General features: G+C 61.3%; 1 protein-coding gene across 8 annotated transcripts; it reads left to right on the forward strand.

The window, feature by feature from the left end:
* Positions 1-39: 39 nt before the first annotated feature.
* GJC2 (gap junction protein gamma 2) lies at positions 40-9,529 on the forward strand. Of its 8 annotated transcripts, none has more exons than XM_060144479.1 (3): positions 40-54; positions 631-718; positions 7,219-9,529. In XM_060144479.1, the coding sequence occupies exon 3, from the start codon at positions 7,237-7,239 to the stop codon at positions 8,518-8,520; it is 1,284 nt and encodes a 427-aa protein (XP_060000462.1). In that variant the 5' UTR covers positions 40-54; positions 631-718; positions 7,219-7,236; the 3' UTR covers positions 8,521-9,529. The 8 variants fall into 8 exon arrangements, with proteins under 8 accessions (XP_060000462.1, XP_060000465.1, XP_060000461.1 ...); XM_060144482.1 differs by lacking the exon at positions 40-54 and having other exon boundaries at positions 64-718; positions 7,219-7,311; positions 7,486-9,529; XM_060144485.1 differs by lacking the exon at positions 40-54 and having other exon boundaries at positions 7,193-7,311; positions 7,486-9,529.
* Positions 9,530-11,133: the final 1,604 nt, after the last annotated feature.

Genomic DNA, 11,133 nt, shown 5'->3' on the forward strand with positions numbered 1-11,133 from the left:
AGCCGGCCAGCAGGTGGAAGGGCTCAGAAGGACTTGTTTCCTGGCCTGGAAAAGGTAGGGTACCACCAGGGGACCAGGTTTGGGGTGCCCTTTGGGGCTGAGCAGCACCCTGTTTGCTCTGGGCCCAGGGTCTCAGGGGCCTGGACTCAACTCTCTTGGAACAGCCAACCCCAGGAGATAATGGGTGCTGAGCCTGGTCGGGTGGCCCTCCATTCTGGGGGTCTGTCCGTCTCAGGCCCACTGCCCTCACAGGGCCATCAGTCTGGGTGGTGATTCAGCTGCAGTAAGACTCAAGGGTAGGAGGAGGTAGAGGCAGAAGTCTGCCCCTCCCCCTCCCCCAGAAGCTGCTCAGGCCAGCTGATGAGCAAGGGGGGAAGGGGGTGGGCCTCCGAGCAGCTGGGACCCCTCAGGCCATGTGGGACTGGCCAGCCCCTGCCAGCTAGGCAGCTGCAGTGTATCCAGAGGCTGATGCCTTGGGCTATTCAGCCCTGGGGGGAGGTTGGGGAGCCCCAACTCTTCCACATGGGCAGACAAGCTGTAGTTGGTACACCTGCCTGCTGTCCACCCTGCTCCTGGTTTAGCCTTTATGTGGCCACGGGCACCTCCTAAACCCTTGTGGCCACCTGTTAGGTCTTGCGTCCTCAGATCTGGGTCCTGGAGGTTAGCAGAGCAGAACAGACTCCTGTTCTCCAGGAGCAGCACCCACTGCGCCACAGATGTGAGTTGTCTGGATGCGGATTGCGTGCAGGGTGGCTGGACATGAATGGGGAGCGGGACTGGGCTGGGGTCCCGACAAGGGGCAGCACGCTGACGGGCGGCAGCTGGTGCTGTGGTATGCCTGGCTGTTGGAGGAGCAGGTGGACACAACAGGTGTTCAGGGCAGGAAGGGGGTATGCAGGGCAGAGAGAGTGGCACTGCCACACACTGAGGGGGCAGAGCCTGCAGTGGCTTTAACGCGGCGTTTTGGGCCGCATCAGGGTGGAGGGTTGAAGGAGGGGTTGAAAATGTGGCCACCCCATGGAGTCCGAGGGGCACAGTGTCCTGCCCTTGGCCAGCAATGCCTGGGGAGGTCCTTGAGGGGGCACCGAGCTTGGGCAGGGGTCCTGGTTCAGCCTCACACGCTTGCTCCTCCTGACACCTCCCGCTGCCAAAGCCCAGGGTTCTACGGCCCAGGCCACCCTGTAGCAGCAGTTCCTGGCCTGGCTGCGGGAGCGGTACAGGCTGCGCCACCATGACTCACTCCCTAGGCCTGTCCCCACCACACCCTCCACTTCTGCAGGAGGCCCCTCACTTCCCAGGTTCCAGGCTGGAGCAGAGCAGAGAGGAGGCCCCCTCGTTCCTCCACAGACCCAGAGTGCCATGTCCTAAGGTCACCATGGGACGTGGTTACCAGCCCAGCCACCTGCACCTCCAGAGGCCCTGGCAGGGAGGAGGGCCGTCCCACCTCAGGTTTACACCAACCCTCCCCAGAGCTTCCAGGCAGGGCTCCATTGCCTCAGACATTGAATCATCCCACTGGCATTTGCTGAGCGTTTGTGTGATTGGGGGCACTGAGCATGCAGTAGGGACACCTCACTCTTCTGGCTGTGGAGGGAGCTTCCCAGAGGAAGGCCATTGGAGCAGTACAAGGCAGAAAGCAGTGCGTGTGTGTGCCTGAGCGTGAGGATGAAGTGTGTGGGCGTGCAAATGCGTGTATAAGTATGTGGGTATGCAGTTGTTGGAGGGAGTCCAGACATGGTCAGCTCTGAGGTGGGCAGGAGCCGGTCAGGAAGTTCCTGAGGACCTCTGAGGATATGGGTTTTGTGCTGAGAGCCCCAGGCTCCCTGGGACCCAACCCAGTGGGGCCTGTGTCCCCACCTTGGGGTGCCTGCAGGAGGGGAGATGGGGGTAGGGGACTGGGAAGGGAACCTGGTCACTAGCTGGTGTCTACATTGTGGGAGGCTGTGGTGTGCACTGGAGTTGCTGGGGGTGGATGGATGTGGCAGAGGGTCCCCAGGCCTGGGGTCTGGGTTTTGGGCACCTGGGTTGGGGGCGGGTGCACACCTCTCAGTGGCCAGGGGGTTCAGGCAGGACACAACTGGGGCATCCGGGACAGGGGCACAGGGAGGGAGGGACATGGAAGACAACCCACAGAACCACTACCAAACTGACAAGGGGGAGACCTCGTGGGCATCCTAAGGCCAGGCTGTGAGGGAGGCCACCATTGGGAGGCCTTGGGGACTAGTGGAGGTGGAGAGAAATCAGATTTCTTCAGGCATACAGCACTGGGGACTGAGCAAGGCAAGTGCTGCAGCCCCACTCTCTGAGTAAGAACTCTCCCCCACAGGGCACTTCAGTGGGTGGGTAGGCAAGCAGCAGGAGGGAGACCTTAGCCTGGGAGGTGGGTGGATTGCAGGAGCAGCCCCTGGTCCCTGATCTAAGGCCTCAAGTCTCCCAGGGCTGAGTCCGCCTTGGGCTACTTGTAGGTACTCATATGTAGAGGAGGGATCACCCAGTGCCAGGTACGTGCAGGAATCTGAGTCCTCAGGAAGGGAAAGAGGTTATCTGAGATGCCCAGATTCCCAGGGAAGGGTTCCACCAGTCCTCTTGGTGAGCTGAGCACTCCACTCTGGGGGGGTGGGGGTGGGGCAGCCAGGCAGCCCCACCTCAGCCAGAGGAAGTCCACCCACCATGAGAGGGGGCACATGGGAGGAAGCTGGGCCAGGGATGGAAAGGAAATGGCTGGGCAGGCCCTGACCTCACTACTACAGGAGGAGGCACTGGGCATCTCTGGTTCTCAGCCTCTGACCACTCCCCCCCCCACCAGCCCAGGACCTTTGTTCAGACCCAGGGGTGAAAGGGGCTTGAAGCGGGGAGAGCCCAGCTGCCCACCCCTGCAGGAGCCACTCCATTGGTGCCAGAACCAGGTGTGCAGGGCCCAGCTCACCCCAGCACAAGTCATCCTGATGCCCACTGGAGCCCATGGTGCCTGCCTATCACTCTCCTCCCAATAGGGTGCCTCCTTGGGCAACTCTTGGTGAAGATGACCCCAGCCCCCTTCTTGGGGATCCCCCATGTGTGCCCTGCACCCTGCCCAGTCACCCCTCCCTCCCCCGACCCCACACCCTTTAGTGAACACTCCCAGGCCTGCCCCCTCCCAGACCTTGACACCCAGGTGCACCTGGGCCCCTTCTCCCCAAACCTCATCCTGGATCCCACTTGAGTGGCCCCCATCCGCACTTGCTCTAACATGTAGCTTTGGATGAGATTCCCTCTGAACAAAGGTCCCAGCAAATGCCAGGGCCTTGTTCCCTGAGGGGCCAGCACCCCCTCACACACCCTCCTCTCCTGCTGGCCCAGCCCAGAGCCACAAGCTCCCACTGGCTGCCTGCCATCAGCACTGGGCAGCCATGGGCCTGGCCTTTGCCTCCCACTGCCCCATCTCTGTGTTGGGGTCCTTCTTGCACCCCACAGCCCCAGGACAGGTCACAAGCAAAACTCCCAGCTCTGTGCTTGAAGCCTCCAGACATAGAGAAATACGTTCCAGATGGGACAAGACAGGGAGAGGGAACTTGAAGTGATGGAGTAGGAAACCATTTTAAATAAGGTTTTTAATTTTACAACACGTGTGATTTACAGAGAAGCTATAAACAGACCAGGGAGAGTTCTCATTTGCCCCCAAACCCAGTTCGCAGTGATGTGCTTGTCACAACTGGTGCACCAATATTGATACATTGCCATTAGCCAAAGATTCCTCACTTTTCCATGTGTCCTTTTGCTGTCCCAAGGTCCCCAGGGGGAGGGGTGACTGTCCTCGTGTCTCTTTGGTCCCTCTTGGGGGTGACTCCCTCAGACTTCACTAGTTACTGATGCCCTTGGCATTTTGAAGGTCAGGTAGTTTGTAAAAGCCCCTGCTGGAACTTGTGTCAATGTATCTCATGATCGCCTGGGGTGAGGGTTTGGGAAGAAGCCTCCGGGGCAGCAAGGTCTGTGCCCTCAACTTGGCTCCTCCCTGCAGGTGGGGACCTCGGCCACCTGCCTGAGGTGATGTCTGTCAGGTTGTACACCTCCCTCCCTCCTTGCTGTGCTCTCTGGAAGAGCACCCTCCTTGAGGTCACAGTGACTACATTAATTATTCAGAATTCCCTTCTCCCCCATTTAGTTAGTTATTGTATCATTTGTATCAGTGGGGTCTCATACATTTTCTACCTTGGGCAACAATCTATAAACCGATCTATAATAGCAGGGTGGTGGGCTGGCCTCAGAGGCAATCGGGTGGAGAGACAGGACCAGGGGGCAGGGCTCAGCGTGGAGTGGGGTGGAGCGGGAGTGTGGGCGGGGAGTGGACGCTCCTGGGACTGCGGCGTAGCAGAAGCCCCAGCAGGGGTGGTTTCCTCCTGTGTGGGAGCAGAATGCGGGTGCTGGTGCGTTGGGACCAGGTACGCTTGGCATTTTACTGCAAAGTCGGGGGGAGTCTCAGGAGCACAGGTCGATGGGCTTCCTAAGGTGCTTGGCAGAAGCGAGGCAGGCCCAGGGAGCGGCAGGACCCGGCAGAGTCTGGTTCAGGGTTTTTGCTGATGAAGCGGAGGGGGTGCTGAGCGGAGAGCCGTCCAGGATAAGCCCATCTGAGAGGAAGACGCTTTGGAGGGAAGTTTTTGGGTCTGGTCTTCTGGGGTTTGCTGTGCCTGCTGGCATCCGTGTGCCGATCCAGCAACTGGCACCAGAAGTCTGGATTTGGGGGACCCCTGCGCATGGCACTGAGGGCCTGGGCTCCTCCAGGCCATAGCTGGTCAGCATCAGCCCCCTGACCGTGGAATGACCCCGCCGTGACTGCGTGTGTGACACAGGCCCTGCACGCACATGTACACAGCACGCAGGCATGGGCCCTTGGGTCTGAAGAGCCAGAGCCTCTGCTCCACACCCAGAGGGTGCCTGAGCTCCCCCACTGGTACAGGGGGAAGGAAGAGAGGAGGTTTGCTCACCCTTCCTGCTGCCCAGGCTGTCCCCTTCTGCTGACAGCCTGCAGGGCCTGCACCCTCTTTCCTCCACACGACTTATCTCTGGGGGGGCTCTGAGTGCACCCAGGTCAGCCCCCCAGGGCAAAGTGCCATCCTTCACACCCCAGGGCAGGGTCCACCCAGTGCCATGCTAGAGCTGGTCTCAAGAACCCTGCCCTCACCCCCCACTCCCCGCCCCCGTGAGTGTCTCCTCGAGCTTTTCATGGGCCTGGTGGGCGCATTTACACCATGGGAGTCAGCAAACACTACACCAAGGCTTTTCCACCGAGGGCCAGTTGTTAAATACCACACAGAAGGGGCCAGGACTGCCCTGGCACCCCCGCCCTCCCTCCCATTTCTCCACTGGGCTCCATCTTGGAGGGGAGAGAAGTGGGGGATGCTCTGCCATCCCTTTTCTGGGTTCCTGCGTGGTGGGACTATAGGCCCCAGCCTCCTGGGATGTGGGACTGTCGAGGTCAGGGTTGGGGACAGGTCCTGGAGGAGAGCTGAAGTTAGAGCTGAGGAAACACAGCCAGCTGAGGACATCATAGACCCTCATGCTCATTCCTCCTTGAGGCAGAGGTATATCAAAGATGGCCCTGAAGGGCTGGGCATGTGCCAGTCTGTGTACCTGTAAATGTGTGTGCCTGTGCATGCGTGCATTGCACATGTGAGTGTGTGTATATATATGTATGCACATGTGTGTCTGAGTGAACGTATTTGCATGTGCACTTGTGAGTGTTTGCATGTGTGTGGCTATGAGGGGGCGCTGCACACAGATGTGAGGAAATAGGGTCACTTCCCCAGGAACCCCGGCTGCCCCCTCTTCCTGCCCCCACCTCCTGTCCCGGGAGAGGCCCCAGCTCCATAAAGAGAGCCCGGAGCCCTGAATGCCCCTGTTGTTCCATTCCACACCTGCCCACGCTGCCTCCCAGGCCTGTTCCAGAAGGAGGAGGCCAAAAGCATCAGGTACTCAAGGGTCTTCTGCCTCCAAACTACCCAGGAGCAGGTACTGGTGTGGAGGAGGGAGGGTGGGCATTAGGAGGCTGCAGCCCCCTCCCTAGAGGTGCAGGGGTACAGGGGTGTCTGGTCCTGCCCACTGAGCCCCTTCTAGGTACAGGCTCACTCAGGGGTAGCTGATCTAGAAGGAGCACTGGTCTGGGACGTGGTAAGTGGCCACATGGCTGTCTCCGAGTGTCACAGGTGCCCGAGTGTGGTTGTGTGTGTGCTTTACGGTGTCTGTGGGCCTCGCTGCACATGGTGCCACCCTGAACAGACACCTGGGCTCACCCCCTCACCCCCCAGCCAGGATGTGCAGAGGACATGGGAGTGCTGGAACAAGAGGGAGGAGCAGCCTGGAGGGCAGGCCTCAGCCCCTGGTACAGCTGGACCAGTGGCGGGGGTGGGGGGGCGCAAACAGCACGGCAGTGGTCTTTTGTGGAGACGGGGACCAGAGCCCCTGTCCAGGATGTGGAGGAAGGGGGGCCCACTGTTGGTGCGTCTGGAACTGATGGGGCTGGGGGCTACAGGGGCTGGAAGCTGACAGAGCCGTTGGGTCTGGGGATGGATGGGATTAGGGGGTGATGAGAAGGCTAGACTAGGAGGCTGGGGGCTGAGGGCCACTGGGTCTAGGGGCCTGGAGAACTGTGGGCTGATGGGGAATGGAGTGGCTGAGGAGCTGGGGGGCCAGGCAGGCTGCAGGCCCAGCCCTTGATGGGCCCCTGGCATGCTGGCAATAGGAATCCAGCAACCTGGGTGCTGCAAGGTGGGAGCAGGCATCTGAGGTGAGGCCCAGACTCTGAGCGAGGCTGGTCCGTTTTCTGGTTGACCTTACGAAGGCAGCTCACCCAGTGGACTCCCTGTGGCTCTCGGGGCCTGGGGTGAGGTCCCCAGAGGCTGGGTAATGGACACAGCTTGCACGGCACTGGGCTTTCCTAGAGAGCTGGGGGAGGGCAGGAGGGCTGGCCCTGCTCCAGGCCACAGGGACCTAGAGTCGGGTTTTGGGGGGAGCAAGGGTATGTGCTCAGCCAGAGAAGGAGACCCCTTGTCTGTCCTTGTAGGGTCTATCCTCTGGCTGCAGAGGCCCCGGCCTCTTGCTGATCCCTCCTAGGGCAGGGTCAGGACCCTAGGTGAGGGCGGCGCTCCTGGAGGGGCTCCAGGTGCCACTGTACACCCTCCCAACCCACCAGCCCTTGCCCCCATTACCCTCGCCCCAGGTTGAGCTCCTGCTCATGGCCTGCAGGTCCCATCCCCCGCCCCTATGACCAACATGAGCTGGAGCTTCCTGACGCGGCTGCTGGAAGAGATCCACAACCACTCCACGTTCGTGGGCAAGGTATGGCTCACGGTGCTCGTGGTCTTCCGCATCGTGCTCACGGCGGTGGGCGGTGAGTCCATCTACTCCGACGAGCAGACCAAGTTCACGTGCAACACGCGGCAGCCGGGCTGCGACAACGTCTGCTACGACGCCTTTGCACCCTTGTCCCACGTGCGCTTCTGGGTTTTCCAGATTGTGGTCATCTCCACGCCCTCCGTAATGTACCTGGGCTATGCTGTGCACCGCCTGGCCCGCGCCTCACAGGACGAGCGCCGCCGCGCCTCACGCCGCCGACAAGGCCGCCTCGCGCCCCGTGCACCCCTGCCCCCACCGCCCCACCCGGGCTGGCCCGAGCCAACAGACCTGGGCGAAGAGGAGCCCATGCTGGGCCTGGGTGAAGAGGACGAGGATCCGGGCGCGGCCGAGGGCCTGGGCGAAGATGATGAGGCTGAGGACGTGGGTGCCGCCAAGGGCGCAGGAGGGGACACAAAGGCGACCGGGGTCCCAGGCCCGGCAGGTCAGCATGACGGGCGGCGGCGCATCCAGCGCGAGGGGCTAATGCGCGTGTACGTTGCCCAGCTGGTGGCGCGGGCCGCCTTCGAGGTGGCCTTCCTGGTGGGCCAGTACCTGCTGTATGGTTTCGAGGTGCGGCCCTTCTTCGCGTGCAGCCGCCAGCCCTGCCCGCACGTGGTCGACTGCTTCGTGTCGAGACCCACTGAGAAGACGGTCTTCCTGCTGGTCATGTACGTGGTCAGCTGCCTCTGCCTGGTGCTCAACCTCTGTGAGATGGCGCACCTGGGCCTGGGCAGCGCGCAAGACGCTGTGCGCAGCCGCCACCCCCTGCCCACCACCCCTGGCCCCCTGCCTCGCCAGCAGCCCTGTGGTCTCCCCGCCGCGCCTTCGGGCCTGGCCTGCCCGCCAGACTACAGCCTGGTGGTGCGCGCGGCTGAGCGCGCACGCACCCACGATCAGGACCTGGCCAACCTGGCGCTGCAGGCGCTGCAGGACCGGCGGTCACTTGGGGACCTCGACAGCCCACCAGGCCCTGGCCTTCCAGCAACCGCCCGGGGGCCCCCGAGGGCCGGTGCCCCTGCCTCCGGGTCGGGCAGTGCCACGTCGGGGGGCACTGCCGGGGGCCAGGGCCGGCCAGGGGCCAAACCCAGGATGGGCTCTGAGAAGGGCAGTGCGAGCAGCAGCAGGGAGGGTAAGACCACCGTGTGGATCTGAGGCTTGCATTGGTTGCTGTTCCTCCTCCCTCCGCACCAGGGCCGAGGTGGAGGGCTCTGGAGGAAGTCTAGGGTCTGGACACTGCCTAAGGGGCAGAGCACAACCTACCCTCCTCCTCCCCCTCAGGTGGCTGCTCTCCACCTCGAGAGGGGGCGGAGGGCACCAGCCTGCTCTGCATCACTGCCCCTCCCTGCCTGAGCCCCATCTTCATCCAGGATAGGGTGGGGAAGGTAGGCCTGGGAATCACGAATGGTCCCCAGCTCTGGTCCATAAGCCCTGATGGGTAGGTGGGACTGTGGCTGGGGCATTTCCACCCTCCCAGAGCCACCCTGGCCACCTCAGGACAAGGCTGCCCTCCAGGAGAGAGCTCCACCCGCTCCTGCCCCGCTTTCCCGGCAGTAGCCCATGTGCGACTGCCCAGGGATGCTTGGCCTGGGTCTTGGGGAGTACTGTGCTTGTCCACAGTACTCCCTGCCCAGCAAATGGGGCTCTTTTCCTAGCACCCACACTCTTCTAGCCCAGGTTCTGGTTCTTGCAGAGATGGAAGCAATGCCAGGTCTTCCTTGTACAGAAGGGAAAACAGAGACCACAGTGGGCAGAGGCCCCTGCGCCCAGCCCTGGTCTGTACCACCTCCTGCCTCACCCCCACTAGGCCCCAAGCATGAGCTGCCTCGAGTGCCAGTGGACCTGCACCCTGCTTCCTGTTCCCTGCCCAGGCAGATCTGGGGCTCAGGCCCTGCATGGGCTCCAGGGTGGATGGGACCATGCCCTCTCCAGCTCCTGTGCTGGCCTGGCGTGGCCCCTTCCTCTGGGACATACTTCAAGTTCTGAAAAGACATCGGTCCCCCTTACCACTCAGACCAACAGGATGGTGGTGAGGGGCTATGGCTTTGCTCATGCTAGGGGAAGGCGCTCTGAGGCTCCCACCACAGCCTCTTCCCTCCAGCCCCCTGTCCAATTCAGACACAGCCTCTAAAGGGAGTGAAATAAAACTAACTTTTGTTTACAACCACATGTGTATGTGTATGAATGTCCGCATAAATGTGTGTGTGTGCTTGTGTATGTATGTGGGAGTGTGGTGTGTGCACATATGTGTGAGTACACATATATGCGTGTGTGTACGTGTCCACCGCTGGCCTCTGGGGACACATGGCTCAGCTCTAGGATGGCTGGGAGAGGAAACCACTTTGCAGGGACCATCTGGGGAGCAAGGCCAAGGTTGAGCCCCTGCAGCTCCTTGGAGACACTCTGGTGCCTCTCTGTGCCAGGCAACAGGCACTGCCCAGAGGGGAGGGATATGGCTGAATGAGAACAAAGAACAGCCGGGCCTGCACGTTTAGAGCCCAAGGTGGTAGCTCAAAGGATAGAGAGGCAGTCCTGTCTCAGGCCCCGGCATTATCCAGATGCTGGCCAAAGCCTGCAGTGGTAGCTTTTGGTGGGGAGCAAAGGTGAGCACAGTTGGGGAAACAGCTGCTGCTGTCAAGGAGCCACCTTGGTCTAGACTTCAGTGATCCTGCTGTCTACCAGCCTCCCTCAGGCCCAAGGCAGGCCCTGAGAGCTTCTCCCAGATTGCAAATCCTCTCTGGGGTCCCAGGGCCAAGCCCCAAGCCTGGGTGGACCCCAACCCAGCCTGCCTCTGGTCAGATGCCAAATGCAGGCTGAGTCCCTTTCCTTTGTGGGGTCTGACTGGCTGATCCCGGGTTCCAGGTGACCCCACCCCCAGGTAAGCCCCACCCCCATGAAGTCCCAGATGTCAATGCCGGAAGCAGAGCCTCAGAAGGAAAGCCAATCCAGACCCAGAGCAGGGACTCGCCACTCGCCTCTCCAAGAGAGGAAAGCCCATGGGACTGGCATCCCTGCATTTGGGGCTGTGCTGCTGGCAGTGTCGTCATGAGGAATACTGGGTTTCTGTGGTGGGGAACACGCTGTCTGTCCAGCCATGCCTGGCTCCCATCAGTGTGACTGGGTGCAGCAGAGCTGGTGAAGGATATCTGCAAGGCACTATTGTTGGCTGACACCCTTGCCGTGGCCCCTCCGTAGCCTCCCTGCCCACCGTGTCCCTGAGAGCAGCCTCCTGCAGCCAGTGGAGGGCCTGGAGGACATCAGGACCTCAGGGAGTTAAGTGGGCATTCCAGGTGGGGAATAGTGGGAGGCTTTAGGGTTCAGAACCACCCTAGTGGCTGGAGAGGGCTGGTGAGGAAGGCAGGTGTCCACTCCGAGCAGGACCCAGAGGTTGGCCTCGATCCTGATGGTCAGTGCTCCCACATCTCAAGGCCATGAGGCACACTTGATGGTGACAGGGTCCCACAAGGGGTGGAAGGTGGGGCATGGGCCCTCAGCATCTGCCTGAAAAGAAGCCTTAAGCCAGCAGACAGGGAGACCCTGGGCGGTTTTGTGTTTGGGGAAGAACATTCTGGATTTCACTGTGACAGTGTCCAGGGAAGCCTTCCCCCATCCTCGCTGTGGAGTAACATCAGGATCTCACCCTCTATAACTCGGGTTGGGCTCCTGGTGTAGTTTCAGCCTGGGAGTGTCTGGTGGGGCCAGGGCTGGCTCAACGATTTCCTCACTCACCGAGCTGGGGGTCCATGCTGGAGTCTCTCGATGTGGTTT

The sequence above is a fragment of the Lagenorhynchus albirostris genome, chromosome 3 (genome assembly GCF_949774975.1).
Source record: "Lagenorhynchus albirostris chromosome 3, mLagAlb1.1, whole genome shotgun sequence".
Lineage (NCBI taxonomy): Eukaryota > Metazoa > Chordata > Mammalia > Artiodactyla > Delphinidae > Lagenorhynchus > Lagenorhynchus albirostris.